A 19,791-nucleotide genomic window follows, 5' to 3' on the forward strand; every position below is an offset into this window, starting at 1 on the left:
GATCACAACAGTACTCTTCTGCCTTCAGCTTCCCTTTCCTTGTGCTCTCCCTCCCGTGTGTATACTCTCCCCCAGACGCATGCGCTCTCTCTGCAGCTTTTGCACTCTGTCAAGCCGTATTGATTTTGTTCGCTGATGTATCAGTGTTAGATGGCTGTAAAATCTGACAGTTAGCTTCATTTTTCTCTCTCTTTTTTCCCCCTTCCCCCCACCTCCCGTCTAGACAACAGAGAATTGCTTGGGGAGCTGGATGGGATCGATGTGCTGCTTCAGCAGTTATCTGTGAGTAATTCACATACGCCCTCTCTGCCATCAGGAGACTCTCACAGGCTGGGTGTCAGGAGGGGGAAGAGATTCTGGGTGCTGCGCTGTCCTAGCAGACATCTAGGATATCTGTAGATACTGAAGCACAGCAGTGCTTTATATTTAGTGGAGGCATAGTCCCTGAATAACTTCCACGCACGTGTGTCATCCATGGTAAGTGAGGATAATTTCTGTTTTGCAGATGCTAATGTAGAGGTACGCAGAAGGTAAATTATTTTGTTACAATTACACAGCAAGTTGGAGATAGGTGGGGTTACATTTTGGCCACCTTCAGCATTCTCCACTCCAGGCACTGGGCTGGGTTGTGCCTACATTTGAACCAGCAGAAGGTAATGTATTCTGAGTTCAGCTCTATTTTTTTGAGGCAGGACTGTCAGGAGGTCAGGGAGCTGCAGAGCAGACCCCGCAGGTGTGTGTCCTGCCTCGGAGTCTTCTGGTAACAAGCTTATCTGCATACTTTTATAAATTGTGCAATCAGTGAATTTACCCTTCCCTTTGGAGGCCCTGCATTGTCTTCCAGCTGCACATTTGTTGGGATGCAGTCAGGAGAGTGAAAAGGGCAGCAGAGTTACAGGAGAGAATGCATCAGGGATGTGTGTGGGCGTATCAGACGCTGAAGGCTTGTGATGTAAAATGTTTGTGTGTACTCTGCAATAGTTTGGATTAAATTGAGCCCTCCATTTTGGGATAATTCTCTTTTCTTTGTCATGCAGGTGTTTAAACGACACAACCCTAGTACAGCAGAAGAACAGGAAATGATGGAGAACCTGTTTGATTCCCTCTGCTCCTGCCTAATGCTCAGTTCCAATCGCGATCGCTTCCTGAAGGGCGAGGGTCTACAGCTGATGAATCTGATGCTTAGGTACCCAGATCACTTTGTGATTTTCTTGCCTGCTTTTGATGTCCCAACACGTGTTCTGGCTAGATATTTGTGCTTTTTCTGTTTATAAAATTTCTGTGTTAGTGTCTTTGTCTGTTTTCTGTTTCTTTTATTCCAGCATGTAAGTTGAACCTTCTCAGACATAGAAGCTCCACTCTTTGTCTTTAGCTTTGTTTTGTAAAAAAAGGGGTTACTCCAATAGCTGCTGGAAAGTACCAGTGCAGATCTGTGTGGCAGACACCCAGATAAGAGAATGCTGGAGGTCAGGCTGCTAATCCTCTAAGGATTTCAAAGATCCCTATGAGGGTAAGAGAGACCCTTTGGATGTCTCCAGGGAAAACGTTTTTCCTTTTGTTCCGCAGTTCAAGCTTCACTGTGGTGTGTATCCTCTAAACTCTTGAATTTTTGTGGATGTTGATGCAAAAATTGCTTTTGTGAAACACCCGTAAGTATGCCTCTTTTTCCTGTGACATGTTTTGTCACACCGTGAATCTCCAGGGCTTTTCTGCTCTCTCTTTGCTTTTACTTCCTAGCCTGGTACTGAATTGTGTCTTCTGAGCTGAAAGGTTTCCTCCAGACCTGGGGCCTGGGCGCAGCGGGGCTGTGTCTGCCGTTCCCTGGTGCCCTGGGCTGCGTGTGGAGGCTGGTTAGCAAACGCCAAGGATAAGTGATGTGTCCCTGCAGAGCATGGCTGGGTAATGTGAGCAGCAGGGAACTGAATAAATAACCAAACGTGGATTATTCAAATAGGAACGCTAGGTTTTCTTGAGGCTAATTAAAGAAAAGCTCCAAAACTAAGAACGAGAGGGAAGCCTCCCTCTGCCTCGAGTACTAAGCCGCTAAGCGAGCCTTGCAGAACTAATTACTTGGAGTTCTTGTGCCATGTGGGTGGGACCCAATGTTTGGATTTTTAATAGGTTTTTTGCTCATTTTTAGACTGTACTGTTTACCACTCTCTATATCAGGATCCTAGCTGGAAAATTACGACAAGAAGCAAATTTCTTCCTGGATGCATTCCCTCCACCCCTCCAGCAGTTGTGAGCACTGGTTTGTGGTGATGAAAATTAGAGAATACATGCTGGGAGAAGGAGGCTACTTTAAGAGGAGAAGCTTCGGGTCTGCTCAGCTGCTGCCATGGGTTGTTACTTGCTTTTGCAGCTTGTGGTGTGATCGAAGGTAGAAAGCTCTGCTGGACTTAGTGCTTCAGTGAGGAAAATAGAGCAGGTTTCTGTAGCTTTCAAACAACCAAAGAAAAGCGTCTGAGAACTGATGCTGCAGGGTTTTGGTGTTTGTTTGTTTGTGAGTTTTCACATATTTTAATATACAGAAGATACTAAATGGCTATTAATTCTCTTAACCTCTGTTATCGTTGGGAATTCTCTTGGTGTATGCTTAAAAGCTGCTAGAGGTGCTCAGTTTTTCTTTGTACTGCTTTGATTACCACAAAATAAATAGGGAGTGAACCTTGATAGTTGTGATCTAGAGAGCTGCGTGGGAGTATTGCACTTCTGGATCTTCTTCATACCTTCATGATAAACAACAAAGAATAGAAATGCCATTCAGTTGTGATTGACCACCTCGCCCACAAACAGGACAGAATATTTTTCTCTCCTGTCGGTGTCCTCTGAAGATTAGGGGGAGAGACCTGTTATTTTTTGTTTTTACTTTGGAGGTGGTTAATCATTGTGCCATAGCCTGTGCAGATGAAAGAACAAATAAGCAAAGTTGAGAGTTTATTGACATGATGTGAGATAGATAAGCTGTGTGAGAATAAAGATATCAGCCTTGAATCTCCATTACTGTCTCGGAGAACATAGCATTCTGTATCTAGTGCTGCACAACACATCTGGCCAAGTTCTGTTAATAATGGTGACACACACAGATCTGCAGAGAAGTACAGCATCTTTCAGCTGAGCATTTAACGTGCTCAAGGGATTTCTATAGACAGTAATGAAAACAAGATTATTTTCTGTTATGCTGAGCTTAAACTGTATGGACAATGGCCAAAGATGTTGTTGTTTTATGTGATCTTCTACTCGTTTATGAGGAGAGAGTGGTAACACCTGAAAATGAGCCTAATGTGGGTGCCCATGGCAAGCCGTGTCCTGGACCTGTGTGGTCTTGGACTTGCAGTGTTGGTTGGGAGCTTGCAGTTGGCCACTGGGAGTGGAGCTTCACTGAGCAGATACGTGGCAGATGAGCCTGGGAGAGGACCAGATTGAGAAGGATGGAGCCCATGACAGTAGAAATGAAGTGGGAAGTTTAAAAGTAGGATGAGAGCACGGATACATATAATGATTTGCATCTCTGCAGCGATGGTGGCTCGTTTATTTTATGGAGTGTCTTTATCAAAAATAAGAGGGTTTGTCAAGGTGGTAGCCACCAGTAGAAAGTGTATAAATGTCACACAGAATTAAATTCAGGGTTTTTTTTAGGTCAGGAAGCACTTTTTAGTGCACAGTCCCTCAGCTTTACCTTGGTAACCTAAATGCAGTTTACCTTACAAAGCCAAAAGAGAGAAAAACAGGCTTGTAATGTCAGTTCCCTTGCGCACAGTGACAGGAAGCTTATTGCTTTTGCTGTAAAATTGTGTTAAGGTTTGGAGGAGATGCAGCCACTCAGTTCCCAGGGGATGTGTCAAGAAGATTCTCTGTTGCATAGGAAAAATGACGGTGTGGTGTTCCCAGTTATTAACGGAAGGCGCGTGTGTATGCACAGAGACAAATGCAGCAAAGGGAACTTAGAGGAACGTGCATCACTTGGAGAACACCATCTTCTGTTCTGCAGTTATTCAGTGGCTTTTCTTGACCCTCAGAAATAGCGTTTGCTCCTGTACAGCAAAAACAAGGTGAAAATGGACAACTCTGTATGGCTCCCCAAAGCTTGACTATAGCTATTTCAGAGTATATTGTTTATGATTATTAAAATCCTTTTATGTTTTCTTGTCCTGCTGTTCCTAATGACCCCAAGGAAACTTAGACTGTCTCTTTACTAAATCTTACAGTTAATTAAACGGAACCACTTTATGCAGCACTTTCCCAAGAAATGCAGTATTCTGCTTTTACTAGTACTTTGGAAGGCGAGAAAGTGTGTTATGCTAATGTGAAAGTCCAAATAAAGTTAGCACCTCTTCTTTTTGAAATAATCAATGTACCGAAAGAGTTCTCTCAGGTGTAAAGGTATCACAAGGAGGAAAACAATGGTTAGGAAATAAAGTTGTAATTCAGAGTTCCCTGTGAAAACTGAGGTCGCTCCCTCTTTGGTGATACTCACATATGCTTGTCTTTGAATTAGTGTTCGGCTAAAAGTTACCTCAATAAGCATAGATGAGACTAAGATAAACTGCTTGCCCTCTGGCAGAATAAATATTTCAAATAAAATCAACTCTAGACAGTCCAGTCAAGCAACTATTGATCTCTAAAAGCCTGAACTTAAACCCAATGAATATTCCAGAGATCAGCTCTGTGCAGCCTTCCTAAATGCTGATCAATATGCAATTACTTCCCCTGAAAACATTTCTTATATTGTCTGGCCTAAGAAGTACTTTATTTTTAGCTCCCTGTAGAGGAAAGAGGAGGAGGAGACCCTGCTGATGGCCAGAAGGTGCTGGTGGCCAGCTGCTGGGCAGCTCTGGGTGCACTGGGTGCAGGTGGGCAACCTGCTCCTCATGGGCAAGGGCAGTGTGGGTGATGCCACCTCCACAGGGGGACAGAGGAGGGGACTGGGCTGCATCAGTGGTTTGATCTTCATAGATCTTATTTCAGGTCCACAATAACACCTGAGCACCTTACGGTAGTGCAGTCTGTGTCTGGGACTTGTTCTCTCATCATCTCTCCAGGGGAAGAACACAGCTTGTTTCTTTGGGGATTTATTTTCATATGTGCATGTAGCTATATAATTGTTAGAGAACAAATTCTCTTAGAGAAAAGAAAATCTGAGGAGATTCCTGTGCACTTGGGGTGGAAGGTGGTGGGGTTTGTGACCATCCTGCCCCAGGGGGAACATCCTCTTGGTCTGCCCTCTGGGAATGCTGACGTTTACCTGGTCTCTTGGTTTTATGGGCTGTATTTGCGACTGCTTTTTAGTTCATATTTCACAAGGTATTTTAAGTTTTCCCCTGGATGAATTGCAAATTCCTCTGTCTCTGCTTTGAGAGGTACAGAGCTTTTGGGGATCGTTTTCAGACCATCTGTGTGTTACTGGTGTGAGTTACCAGCATCAGCATTCTGTTTGAGAGGTACGGAGCTTTTGGGGATTGTTTTCAGACCATACTGGTGTGAGTTACCAGCATCAGCATTCTGAACTGGCATCCAAACAGAATAGTCCAGAATCTATCTGCTTCCTTCCAACCGTGATGTCTGGAGACAAGGTTTTCTTCATTATAGCTGATGACCAAGCCACGCTTACCAAACTTACTCCTTTATTAAATTGAATTATTGCTACATCTAAATCCTGATCATCTTGGTGTGACAGTATTTGCCTTGCGTACCCAGCCCAGCCTCCCCTGCCGTTCTGTGCTAGTATTTATAAGGTGATGATGAAATAACTTCTTTAATAGCCGAGAAATAAAAAAAGAAAATAAAACCATAAAAATAAAATGCATAAAATGAAATAAAAAGAAAATAGAAAATAAAAAGAAATGAAAGACATTAAAAAAGAAATAACCGAGAGAATATTTTCAACTACAGTTTTGAAAAGAGAGCGTTTGTTGATACAGTGTTCTGGCTTCTTGAAGAAGGCAAAATGTCGCTTAGAGCTTGTGCTCAGACTCTTCAACTCTCATACTTTCCTTGTCACATTCATTTCCCTGTTCATGCTGTCTCTGTAAAGTACCATAGTCCAAAGTTCCTTGTGTCCCTGAAGAGTTTAACTTTCAGCTTTCTTTTCCCAGAGAGAAGAAGATTTCCCGCAGCAGTGCCCTGAAGGTACTGGACCACGCCATGATTGGCCCGGAGGGCACAGACAACTGTCACAAGTTTGTTGACATTCTTGGCCTGAGGACCATCTTTCCACTCTTCATGAAATCACCCAAAAAGATAAAGAAAGTTGGAACAACTGAAAAAGAACACGAAGGTAGGCGTGCTTCCTTTTTATTGTCAGGGAGGAGGTGGGTGGAAGGCAAAGTGTCCCAAAAGTACCTGCCACAAGGAAGGAACGGCACATCAGGGCTCCTTCTGCAGCTTTTGGGTCCAGGCAGCTGCCCTGTCTCTGGCTGTTGATGACACACTTGCCCTGCTTGTTTTGGTATCAGCGGTTCCTGGCGATTCCATTTCATGTGCTGTTAATAAGTTATTTTACTCCTGTAGGGTCTGTTGTTTGAAGCTCTGACTCTTTGATGCAAAACTCTTTTGAAAAGAGTAATGAGGCAACTACAAATGTCACCTCAAAAGCAGTGTTTTCATGGCTCTGAGCACTGAAGTGTGACTCGATGAACATCAGGCATTGCAGAAATAAACTGCATGCTTTGAAGTTGCCTTTTTTTTCTTTCTTTTTCTATTTTTTTTTCCTGTCTCCCCTGGAAAACTCTGCTTTAACAGAAATCTGCTGTGGAGCATTACTGCAGGACCTTAGGCTGAACTGAAGCTAGGGTCAGTCCCTCCTGCGTCTGGTAACATTACATTTTCCATTTTGTTAATAATCGACTATTTCTTGGAAGAAACTTTAAATACTGCCAGTGATGCCTGAGGTTTTGTGCCAGTTCATTACTCATCTCAGTTCTATAAAGGGTGAATATTGAATATTGCAGCAAACCGAGGGAAAATGGAAGGAAACAGCAATAAAAGGGGAGCTCTAAACCCAAACACCCTACTTTGCTACTGGCCTCGTAGCTCGGGTGTACCCAGATGTCCCCACATTTCCCAAAGCAAAGGCAGGGAGGTGCTGCCTCCTCCAGACCTGGCCAGGTGTGGGGCTGAAGCACTGGGGGCAGCTCGGTGGTGTCTGCCTGTCCTCCTCCTTCCTGAGGATGGAGTGGCGAGGAAGAGGACGGGCAAATTCAGCAAGCGGCTGTTTTCTTCTTAAAAACTCTGCCAGTGGTGAGTTGGTCCCAGTATGTTTGCTCTAGAGCACCACCATTAAAAGATGACAACACTTAATGAAGGTGGTGGCTTGACTTGGCACAGTTAAGCTGCAGAGAATCATAGAATCATGTTGGAAAGGACCTTTAAGATCATCTCGTCCAGCCATCAGCCTAATACTGGCAAAACCCATCCCTAAACCATATCTCTAAACACTGTGTCTTACCTGTCCTTTAAATACCTCCAGGGATGGTCGTTAAATACCTCCAGGGTTTGTGACTCAACAACTTCCTGGGCAGCCTGTTCCAATGCTTAATAACCCTTTCAGTGTAAAATTTTTTCCTGATATCCAATCTAAACCTCCTCTGGTGCAACTTGAGGCCGTTCCCTCTTGTCCTATTGCCTGTTACATGGGGAGAAGACACTGGCTGCTCCCTGGCTACATCCTCCTTTCAGCTGTAGAGAGAGATAAGGTCTCCCCTCAGCCTCCTTACCTCCAGGCTGAACAATCCCAGTTCTGTCAGCCTCTCCTCATAAGACTTGTTCTCCAGACCCCTCACCAGCTTCATTGCCCTTCTCTGGATGCACTCCAGCACCTCAATGTCCTTTTTGTAGTGAGGAGCCCAAAAGAGGAGGTCTCTGCTCTTCGAAGGTGGTGGGGCTGAGGTGGGACAGTGGGTGGAAGCAGGAATTGGCAGCACTGTGGGCTGTGGGTGCAGGTGTGGGTGGAGAGAAGGGGCTTACCTGCCACCCGGTGCCAGCCCTGGTTGTGATTCACACACGGGCTGCCAGCTCTGGCTGCCTTATCTGTCTTGTATTGTCTTGCTTGTCTCAGAGAGATAATGGTGAGGAAAGAAATGCTGTCGTATATTCTGGGGTTGATGCAATAAAATTGCAGAAAGTGCCGTTGTACTTAGATGATGGATTTAGGGGATGTTGTGAAATCTTCATTTGCGGTATAAAAACGAGGTTCTCTAATTCTTCTTACTGAGAGAAAGCTCAGGCTGGAATAGGAGCTTTTGAGTAGCGGGATCTGGGTTTGCGGCTCGTGTCATTGACTTACGTTTGTCACTTTGGGAAAGTGAGTTAATCTCTGTCTCATCTGCTTTGTCTTGAGACTGCAGGTGACATCGGTGTGTAATCTTGGCTACTCTGAGGATTAGGTACCAGTCTGGAAAGCCCTAAAGGGGTTGGTTCCTAACTATTTCTGTGATACCGAAAAAGCAAATCTGCCCTCAGGAAAACGGAGCGATCCGTGCAGACAGTCTGGGTATCATACCTCCATCTCATTAATATTCAGAAGAAATGGAGGACATTAAAATGAGTCCAGAAATCAGTTTTATTAAAATAAAATCTCTCTAAAAAGCTGTGGTAGTAAGTCCAATTTTCTTTGTTTTGCATCGCTGGGCAGGTGAGTTACTGAATTTCTAACGATGGCAGTTAATTGAGATGTTTAACAGGGTTCCCCCGGAGCCTGTCACGGCCATTGTCCTGACACGTGTATAAGCAGCACAGTATATGTTTTTACTTTGCCAACTGTTGGAGCAGCAATACAGTAATTACTCTGTGCTCAGGGGCACTGCTGGTTGATGGTCGGCTCCAGCGAGGCACTGGCTGAGCAGGAATAGTGCAAAGATGCCTCGGTGCTACTGGTTTTTAAAGGAGCTCTGGTGTGATTGAGAATCAATGCCCTCTGTGCTGTGCTGCTCTGAGAAACACCCTTCTTTCTGGATATCTCTTTGTTTATTTCTCCAAAAGAATGCTAGCTCTTCAGTCTTGTCACCTTTTCTTGTAAAAACTTTACCCTGTGTTCAAACCACTTAAAAAAATATTAAAAATTAATTAGAATGAGCCTCTTCTGCTACGAGAGCGTTCATGTATATGTCAAATGGAGGAACATATTCCTTTAAAGGATTAACTAGGATGGCTTTGTAGCAGAGGCATCAGTATTTATTAAAAAGCAGTTCTAAGGAACTGTGCTGTGAAGGCATTCACTGTAATGCCATTGGGACTGTCGGGACAGACATTCCTGGTTTTGCTGCAAAATATGAAAATCTTCATGGGCCATTAACCTTGGAGCCTAATTACAGCTGCTTATAGGACAACCCTGTTAAAATGCTTCAGCACCAGGTGAGGCACCAAACAGCTCTGCCAGAAGTGTTTGTCCACTGAGACCCTTCCTCCTCCGTCTGTCCTGGGTGTCCTTTTGTCTGCAGCCCCATAAGTGCCACCAGGCTGCAGGGCTGGGGGACACTTTGCTGTGGGTAGTGACAGAGAGATTCTTCTCATCAGGCATCCGATGCTGCATCTTTAGAAAATCTTCCCTATGTGTCTGATAGTGGTAGGAAAATACTCCTCTTGTCTCTACCTTATATAGGAGACACTCCATAAAATAAACATTATTTTGTTGCCTTGAAGGCAATGTTCTGAATGTGACAAAATAATAAATACCCTAGTGAAAAAATCTCAATGTGACTTGGCGAGCTTTTATTTATTACAGAAATTTATAATCCAAATTAAATTTGATAAAAATAACTTTTCTGTAATGTATTTCTCTTTTTTTTTTTTTAAAGCTAGCATAAAGGTGCCAGTGCTGGTTAGCTACATTTTAAACATTGTCAGTGTTTAAAAATTATTTTACTCTAGGGAGCCTGTGAACAATTTAAATCCAAACTGCACATATTTATGCTTTATATACGCTGTGTAATTAGGAAAAAAGAAAAGGAAAATTTCTTAACCATCTTTATGGATGATCTGAGCCTGAAGATATGGCTGGTGGTGTCTAACTGACTGAACGTTATCTACACTTGAATTTTGCCTTTGTACAGATCATTATATACTTCCGAGCATATTAGGTTTGGGAGAAAAGTCTAAGATGTTTCCCTTTTTCTGAGGCATTGCAACAACCCAAACCAGAAATATTTTGTAGTTGAAGACAGAAATGGCTTAGAGTTTCCCTGTGTCTGTGGAATCAAAATACTTGTGAGTATCCTGCCAGTTTGGCCAGCCTTAAAGAGAAAATAGCCTGTTGTTGTAGAAACCAGTGTGTTTTGGATGGGGTTTTGTTGCGAGTTTGTTGAGTGGCATCAGTGGGGTCCCCCTGAGAGGCTGCTTGGCGTTGTGTGGAGCGGGTGGAAGGTGGAGGAGGCAGGTTGTAGGAGGTGGAGAATTAATGACAAATATTACTGCAGAAATGCATTTAATTCCACTAGATGCTCAGTGTTTGCTTTTGTGATTGACTGCTCCCTGTAATCTTCCTGATTAAGGACTGTGATCCCTCTAGATGTGTAATCCAGATGGGTGTCTGGTCAGAGACTGAGCACCGTGTAGAAGGTAGGATACAGCAGAGCTTGGCCATAGCCTTTTGTTGTGGCTTGTCGTATGGTGGATAACACACAGCAGTGTAATACAGCCTACCTGTAGTGAGGGCTGGTGGAAAGGTGAAGGCCAAATTGTGGAGAAAATGGGCTCTTCGTCAGTCTGGGGCTGGGGCCTACATTATTAGGAAGAAATTCTTTGCTGTGAGGGTGGTGAGACAGTCACCCAGGATGCCCAGAGAAGCTGTGAATGTCCCATCCCTGCAGGTTTTTCAAGGCCAGGTTGGACAGGGCTTTGAGCAACCTGGTTTAGTGGGACATGTGCCCATGGCAGGGGGGTTGGAACTCAGTGATTTTAAGGTCCCTTCCAAGCTAAACCATTCTGTGATTCTATTATACATATAAAATGGTGAGATCTGCCGTGTTACAGGGGTTTGTACATTCTGATGAGAGGGCCCAGCAGCCTCGTGGCTTCAGTGGAAGTGAACTGGAAGGGCAGAGGCAAGTGTCTACTGTGTGTGGTTGTAGGGAACAAACAGGAATTTGGCTCTGGGTGGATCTTGGCATAAATATAGGGTGAGATTTGAAATAATGCTTCCATATGGTGAATTTTGAAATGTGGGGGATGCTGTACAGGTGTCTGTGTTCCAAAATCTCTTCTGTTGCAGAGCTGAGGGTCAGCTTGTCTTCACTGTCCATAAGGCTGCAACGGCCCTTGGGATTGGACTTCCCACAGCAGCAGTCAAATGGAAGCGTTGGATGCGAACTTGAAATTCTTGAACAGTCTCCGTGAGCTAAAAATGGAGAAAACACAAATTCTTTCTCTGTAGTGAAGCAATCATAACTTGCCTGATAGTCTGTGTGTTCTCCTGCTCTTTCTCAGGACACTTATTTGCAGTCTAGTTTTGCTCACTTGGAGAGTCTAATGAACTATAAAAGGATGTTTGTCCAATTCATCTTCATTTAAATGCCTTCTCTTGACTTAGATGTCAGTTTTACTTAGGAATGCTTAATTTGATAACCTGAGAATTAGTTCAGCCAATTTCCAACTGAGAATTCCTATCACTGGGGTTTTTTGCCTGTTCGCCTCTTTTGGAAGTACTCAGTTATACGCTTTTTTTTAAAAAAAACCAACAGCAGCAAACCTCATTTCTTAGTAAATCTGTCCTTCCTCCTTTGTAACATACACTGAAAGGCAGCAAAGCCTTTGGAGTGAAAACCTGCTGCAGAACTAAGTTCCCTGGGCATGGAAAAGTGAATCGGCAGCACCAGGAAAATGGCCTGATCTAGAGTATCTTTATGAACACAACACCCTCTGCTAGCCAGCAGAAACTATTTTTCATGTGCTGGTCTTCCAAAGTGAATACCCAGGGAAGGCATCAGTCTGTTTAAACAGGATTTTGTTAGGCCAATTTGTTATTTTGCCATCAACCCTCCAGAATATGACAGGAATCTGTTACTTGAATGAGCCATGATGCTGAGTGCGGAGTTAAATTTATCTCAATTAAAGTTAGCGTTCTCAGCTGCAAGAGCATCACAAAAATAAATTTTCTTGGTTGATAGCAAGAATTTTCTTTTACATCCAGCACAATGCTTGGATTCCAGCTCAACAGGGGCATCGCGTGGAGCTTTTTTGACCTTTCCAGGCCCCACTTTACCCATAAAATCAGTGGGTAGAGGGTAGAAGTTTCTGAAGGAGGCGGGATGGCTTTTTTCTGGTACTTTCCTGCTCCTAATTAGAAACCACAGTTTCTTAAGATACAGAAGACAAGACAGAAGGCTCTTAAATGTATTCCATTGGGTTTGCCAGGATGCCCTGCTAGTCCCACTAATGGTGGAATCACCCAGAAGCACACGCCTTCCCCTTCCTCTTGCCTCATCTGCGTCAGTATTGCAGGGGAGCGTGCTTGAGCTTCCTCCCCTGCTAGGCAGATGTCCGTTATAATGAAATGTTAAAAAAAAAAAAAGGGGGGGGGGAATAATAAAGGCAGAGGAGTGTAATGTTACGGCTTGATTTGACAGGACCTCCTGCTGTTGCAGCTGCCAGTGCCAGCCGTAGAATAGATTAATCTGTATTCCAACACGCCGCAGTTGAAGTCAAGATCGATCTAATTAGGGTGTTTTAAACACTGCTTGCATTCTGAAGTCTTTGTGCCTGTCTGGAGAGGGAAATGCTCCCGAGAGTCCGAGGTGATGCTGGTCTGAGAAGGACTCTGGGTGAGCACCTGCGCTGATGCCCCGAGCCTGGGATGTGGCTGGCACGGTGCATCACAGCGGGGAGAGTCATGGCACCTGCAGAGGAACCAGTCACTGGGATGTTTATATGAAAAAAAAGTAGTTGTTCTTGGTGCATACCAGCTGATAACTGTTATTCCTTGAAGGGAATCTTCAGTGGTGCTGAGCACGGTTCATTTTGGTGTTTGCTTTTCAAAGGAAGTACATTTAGTTGTTCTTAGAAATAGGGACTCGGCAGCAACTTCTGCCTCTGGCCTTGTCTGTTGCCCTCCTTGAAAATGACTCTTTTTGTGTAGGTGATTTGGGCTTTGGCTGAGCTTTGGCACAATTATTGAGAAGTTTCCCAAAATACTCAGTTCAGGCAGGCTGCCCGAGGCGTCACCCGTGGGCAATGTGCAGCTTGTGGCCTTGGTCTGTCAGCTGAGATCAAAGCTGGGCAGCTGCAGGTTTGGCTTTCTGAGGACTCGGAATAGCACCAGCTACTAATCATTTTCCAAAGAAGATCCAACCCAGGGGAAATATTGGGATCATGGACATTTAAAATTCTGCATATGCGAGACATATATTGGTGCACTTCATGGGAAAATGGTGAGACCCCCACATCTGAGGAAACCTTCACTCCCTGGTTAGTGCCTCTCACTTCTGATCACTCGTGTAAATGCTTTAATTCATCAAATAATGGATTAATCTACTTATCCCATTGCACTTCTCTTACCCCAAGATTTGCCCCGATTTTGGCTGTGTCCTTGCACATGGATGTTGGTATTTATTGGGCCAGGAGTTGCATCACGGCATAATTGTGATTTTGAAGAGAGGAGCATAAAACACACTAATGCTTTTTTTTTTTTTTTTTTTTTTTTTTTTTTAGGAAACTGATCAAGAAAAAGGTTTAGATCAGAAATATTTCAGTAAAATATTTTTGTTAACATTTTGACCAGGTAACTAAATATAACCAAGATTTTCTGGAGTGCTATGTTGAAAGAATAACCTCATTCTTAAAAAAACCTGTGTCAGCTGCTTTAGATTTCTCAGTAGTTTCAAAGATTTTATTGATAAAATGGATAAATATCTGCATATGAGCACCAAAGCAAAAATGACAGCTGAAATACATTTCCTAGTAAAGGAATGTTGGAAAAAAGCAATGAAGATATATCATTGGTGAGAATATTACTACTAAAATACTGTGTCAACACTTCTAAACGCTTCCAAAAAAAGAAGGTTTGGGAAAAAATAGTGTGAACTACAGCATGCTGCCTTCTTTCTGAAACAGCAGAGCATCTGTTGGGGTGTATTTAAAAATGAAAAAAAAAAAGTCTTCGTTTTGTTGTATTTTTTTTCACCTTAAGAAAATAGGATCTTGCAAGGAATTTGGAGGCTTTTGTAGGTTTTTTTTTTTTTTTTAATGTCGACATTTAATTTGGTGTTGCTTTTTGTGGAATAACAGTTTCTCTGCAGCCAGAGCGTGCACTGAGGTACCCAGAGCCATCCCTCACCCCCGTGTTATCCTGTCGAGATGACAGAGCAGCCGCACGGTGCTGGCCACCCGATAAACCTGTTATCTCCCCTGCTCCTCCTGCCAGCAGCTCTCCCAATCTCTTTGCTACATGAAAAATTGACACCACCTCAGGCAGAAATCTGTTTCTAAGGAAGCTACATTTATAAGTAGCTAATGAAATGGGTGTGTGTGTGTGTGTGTGTGTGTGTGTGCATGCGCGTGTACCAGCCTCTTCTGTTTGCTGCCCTTATGGAGCGTGCAGATAATCCGTGCTGCAGAGAGGGCAGGACAGCTTGGGCTTGGCCTTTCCGTGGAAGCAGAGGCTGGAAGTGGAAGCAGAGGTTGGAAGGTAACGTGGAAGCTCCCCACAAACACCTCGGTGTCGCTGGTTCTTTGTCTGCTGGTGCAGTCGATCAAGGCTTCTCGTGGCTCCAGGCTAGGCAGCGCCGAGGAAATGCATGTTAAAAGGGTTTGACGGCAATAAGGTGATGATCCCTTTCCTCCCCACGTTGGGATTTCCTCTCTGAAAACAACAAATCTCGCCACCCCTTCTCCTCTCCCCACCAGCGTGGGTGAGGAGATGTTTATGGCTGTTATTTTTCATCAGTCCTAATCAGCAAGACCAAAATGAGTGCGTCTTGGAGGAGTTACAGTTTGGAGTACATGGAGATGTCTAAAACATAAGGGCTGTGCTTAATGCAGACCTGTAGGCAGGAATAACACCAAGTGTTTTGGCAAGGGAGGGGAACTCATGCCTGTGTCGTTTCCTTTGCACCTTTGTGTTTGCTTTTATTTCCCCATATTAAAACCATATACTCTCCGATACTGCCAGCATCGTTTCTCCTGTTGGCATTCATTTTGCGAGTGATTTGCATCTCTGCATCTCCTGTGATGCTGGGGGTGCAGATGTGCAGTGTGTGGCCTCTCTGCTTCCCTTTCACAAGGAAGGGGAGGTGGACACCTGCCCTGGGCTCCTTCCCTCACCTCGCACCGCACCCGGGGCAGGTCGGTTTCTCCAGCCTGGAATGTGTTCTTGGGCAAAATAAAAAAAAGCCAGAGCATGGGGGTTGCAACCTGAGAGCTTGCCTCAAAATGGGCATGAATTTGTATGTGTATTATATATAAATTGCACATAGAACTGGTGAAGGACACAGAGAAGCACTTGCTTTTGTACTTCACAGAATCTGGTACAGCCAAATATTAGTGGTTAAAGAAGCATAAGATGCCCTATGTGAAAAAGTGTGCTTTTGGTGAAGATCATGTTGCTTTTTGTCCCTCAAGGAGCAAAAGAGCTCAAGTCCCCATTCTGAAATACTGTGGTTTTGACCAGCACTTGCCCCCAGTGAGGCAGTAGACCAAGCTGGTGAATGACAGTGTACTGGGGCTGTGCTGGGACCTGTGCTCAGGTGGAGCTTCTGAAAGGGGTGCAAGGCACAGAAGCAGCAATGCCATGTGGCCCTTCAGTACCTCCTTTGGTGGTCCCCCATCAAGGGACACCCGTGTTCCTACAGGGGAAATCCTCAGAGCTCAGTCCTGCTCCTCAGGAGACCCTGGGTTGGAGATACTTGGTTCGGTCCCATTTTGGAGTGAAGCTGTGGTTGGACATTAGCACAGATGTTCTCTCTTGTGTGCTTGCAACGTTGACTTTTTACTTGGCTCCAAGGTTTGTGCTGTAAAATATGACCCCCAAGTGCAATTGAGAAGATTGTAGAACACGTTTATTTGATCGTTTCTGGTTTGCTGTGGCACATTCATATTCAATCCATGGGATTTTCTGTAAATAAAAGTGGTTTGTTTGAGGATTTTTTTTTTCCTCCAGCTAATACCAGTTAAGTCTCTGCAGGAGCTGCAGGCTGGCACAGTTATTCCTTTCTCAAGCTTTCCTGTTTCAGTAACCGTCCCCTGTTTGGCCAACTAAGGGTTGTTTGAATGACAGTGCTGGCTTGGGCCGGGACTCCTTTTAGCCCCAAAGGAGGAGGCATCGTGCTGTGCCTTTAGCTGTGATGGAGGGTGCCAAAAAGAGAGTGTGCCTGCCTGGGGAGGTAAACTGGAGCAGAATTTGTGCTTTATGTAAGGCACTCTTTTCAGGTCACCAAGGGAAAAAAAGCAGGAGTCGTGCAGCAGAGCCTGAGGAGACCTCGCTGGCCGGGCTGTGATGGGCAAGGAGGTGTCTCTGGTCCCTGCAAACGTGGCTTGATGCTCTCACTGCCACTCTGCTGCCTCTCACCAGGGATGGGAGGGAACCAGGGTTCCGCTTATCAATGGCTACACCCGGGAGTGCTAGTAGTAAATTTAATGGCATGTTACCGAGAAAATAAGCTCCTGTTCCTGATCTCAGCATGCAATTTTCATTTTGTATCTCCAGAACATGTCTGTTCCATCCTGGCCTCCCTTCTGCGAAACCTGAGAGGGCAGCAGAGGACACGGTTACTGAATAAATTCACAGAGAATGACAGCGAGAAGGTGAGTGCTGAATGTGTGTCTGCAGTCTCTGGGCTGCCAGGCTGGGAGGGTGCTGGGTAACGGCAGGGAGCCTGTGTGCACTGCCTGAGTTACTGAAAAGCTGTTATTGTACCTGCCTCTACTCCTGCTCTCACAGGCCAGCGTCGTCTCCTTCACGTTCTTATCTACAAACTGGAGAACTGGAAATGCCTGTAGTGCTTGGCCTCCCACGTCATATATACTCTCAATTTCTGGTCCTTTTGGATGTGGTAGTAGCAATTCTCAGTCCTGTGTCTCTCTGCTGAAGCCTGATCATACAGCATGTGTTGGGTGGTGTTAACGTGCTGGCTCTGTGAGACCAGGGCAGTGTGGAAAGGTGCCAGTTACTCTACTGAACCTCTATTGCAGCGAGGTTAGGAATTGCTATAGTACACTTCTGACACTCCCCATTCCTCCCCTAGAACGCGTGACTTCAGTGGTGTTTACTCTGGGAATTAACTTTCCAAAATATTTACATGGTGGTGGATAGATCAAACAGCTGGGAAACAGAAACAGCGGCTTTTGCAAACCAGTAATTCCCAAGGGATTTGTAAATTCCGTCACTGGGGAAATAGTGGTTCTTTAGTATTCCTCATTAGTGTGTCTTAAAGGTGTTTTTCATAACCTGTTCTGCCAACTGCAGGAGATTTCCCATTACTAGATAGGCTTTCAGTTGGCTAATGCAGTTCAGAGGAGAGCAGGGGAGCTGTAACACGTCTGATACATTTAAAATAAGCCTGGCTGCACGCAGCATAGACAGGAAAGTCCGCTGGAAAAACCCGGAGAGCTGGAGAACCACAGCACAGCAGAGCGAGTGGGGGACACGTGTCTTCTTGCTGCCTTTTAGCTGGAGCTGACGAGACCATATTGTGATGTGGGAATACGTTCAAACGCCTGCAGACTCAGCGTGCTCATCCGACCAACACTTGTAGCGTCCTCCTGTAATGTATTCCTTCCAGTGAGTGACAGGATTGCCTGTTACTTTGTGAAGACTGCAGCTGGGAGGAAAACAACATAGCATGAAGGATTAAAGATGATTGCATTGTTCTTTTTTTCTTGCTTAGGTCTCTCTCTTCTGCCCTTGCAGGTTGATAGGCTGATGGAACTGTATTTTAAGTACCTGGATGCAATGCAGGCAGCTGATAAGAAGATTGATGGAGAGAAACACGTATGTATTGCTTAAGTTTTGCCAGCTCATGTCTGCATTACTTCTGCACAGGCATGTCATCTGCACAGAACTTCTGTCTCAGTCAGGTCACTCGTCTGAGCCGTGCCCTCGTACCGGTGCTGTTACCTCTTAATTCTTGTTGTCCTGCTCTCCAGCTGAGAACTTCTCTACGGCAAGTGCTTCTGGCCTTTTCTTAGAGTGAATTTTACTAGGAGGGGTCTAAGTCTGTGCTTCAATTTGCCTTCACTTTTACTTGGCTACAGTCTTGCTTGGTTTGGCAGATGGAGAGTAAGTGAAATGCAGAGAGACAATTACATGATAATGTGTGAGGCCTCCTACCCTGGTCTTTAGAGTTCTGATCAGCTGCGAGAAAGCGTCTATTTTGATTAGTTAGATGATGCTGCAGCCAAAGGCTGGTGTGCTCCCTGCTCACCAGCAGTGAATCGTTTTGAATGACACGAGCCCTGGTACCACACAGTACTTTCTTGGAACTGAAGCCGGAACAGACTTTTTGAAAGAGACCGAGCTGTTGGAGTCAGGAAGCAGCTTGCAGAGCTGTTAGCGAGCTTGGCCGGCTTCCCGCAAGATTATCTGTATCAGCACTGAAGAGGGGGTGAGATTGATTAGCGCTGACGGAGAGTAATCACTGCAGCCGCCGGCCCCGCACGCGGGGCGAGCTCGGCGTGCCACGGGCTGCAGCCCCCCGCCAGGCTCCCACAAACAGCTGCCTGCCCACGGCCAAGGCCGCTTCTCTGGGCGCTGGCAAACATTGTGAGGGCATCGGAGCTCAGCGGAGCTGCTGCTGCTCAAAAAGGCACGGGGGCGAGTGATGAATGGGGTTGCTTTGGCTGCCAGCTCCATATGGACAGCTGCAGCTTCACAAATGAACGGTGGCCTGAAGAAAAACAGCCTTTACCCTTTCCTGCTGTCCCTCCGCTCCACTCTTGTCCTCCTCGGAACAGAGCAAGAGATTATTTATTTTTTATGTTTCAGGGGTGGTAATGTGGGTTTGGGAGCTCAAAAACCAGAATGGATTTTTCTGGCTGAAGCCTTGTGGTGTATCAGCAGCTGCTTTATAGAGCCCTAAACGCAACATTGCAGAGCTGGTGTATGTTTCCTTTATCCAAAAAGATCCTGAAGCATCCTGGATGCTTTTTTGTTTTGGGGGTTTTTTTTGGGGTTTTTTTTTGGGGGGGGGGTTTGGGGTTTTTTTGGGTTTTTCCTTTTTTTGTGGTTGGACTCAATGATCTCGGAGGTCCCTTCCAACCACTAAGATTCTGTGATTCTGTGAAACATGAACACCTCTAGCAAGCAGCCAGCACAAAGCAGGGGTGAAGGGAATTTGTGAAGAAGCTTATGTGGAAGCTCGTTAATTAATAGTATTAACCCATTCGTGTTTACTGATGCACAAGGGAAGAGAAACCATAAGAATATGAGGTTTTTCTCTTGTATCCAGAAGGGCACTGTCCTTTTGCCTGACTCAGGGCTTTGTAGGCTGAACTGGCTAGAATAAATGGATCTCAATTCGTTGCTCCTATTAGAAGTAATAATAGGATTTAGCAGAAACATTTTATGTGCAATATATTGGGCACAATGTGTATGAAATACCCTGGTGAGGTTCATTCCTAGCTTGGAACGCTCTTGGAATTATCATTTACTTTGTTTTGTAGCATCCTCAAACGATCAGTGGGACACTGTCTCCTGAGATCTGAAGTGGCTCAAGTGCTTTCCCCACGCAGAAGGCGGCAAAAGCCATCCTTCTGTGTGTCAAATCACAGCATTGTCTGGCTGTGGCAGGATTTATGGAGCACTTTAATGCTTCTAGTTGTGGCACATGAATCATTGAAGTGGATGGTACGAATGCTGGGTCCTTA

General features: G+C 44.9%; 1 protein-coding gene across 1 annotated transcript in view; it reads left to right on the forward strand.

Annotated features, from left to right (window-relative positions):
- Nucleotides 1-19,791, forward strand: part of CTNNBL1 (catenin beta like 1) — a 55,137-nt gene that overhangs the window by 24,199 nt on the left and 11,147 nt on the right. Inside the window, exons 9-13 of the mRNA XM_014943845.1 lie at nt 224-282; nt 1,038-1,186; nt 6,096-6,277; nt 16,634-16,731; nt 17,837-17,917. Coding sequence (XP_014799331.1) covers nt 224-282; nt 1,038-1,186; nt 6,096-6,277; nt 16,634-16,731; nt 17,837-17,917 — 569 coding nt within the window. The remainder of the gene's footprint in view (nt 1-223; nt 283-1,037; nt 1,187-6,095; nt 6,278-16,633; nt 16,732-17,836; nt 17,918-19,791) is intronic.

Source organism: Calidris pugnax, unplaced genomic scaffold (genome assembly GCF_001431845.1).
Source record: "Calidris pugnax isolate Ruff unplaced genomic scaffold, ASM143184v1 scaffold118, whole genome shotgun sequence".
In the NCBI taxonomy this organism is placed as follows: Eukaryota; Metazoa; Chordata; class Aves; order Charadriiformes; family Scolopacidae; genus Calidris; species Calidris pugnax.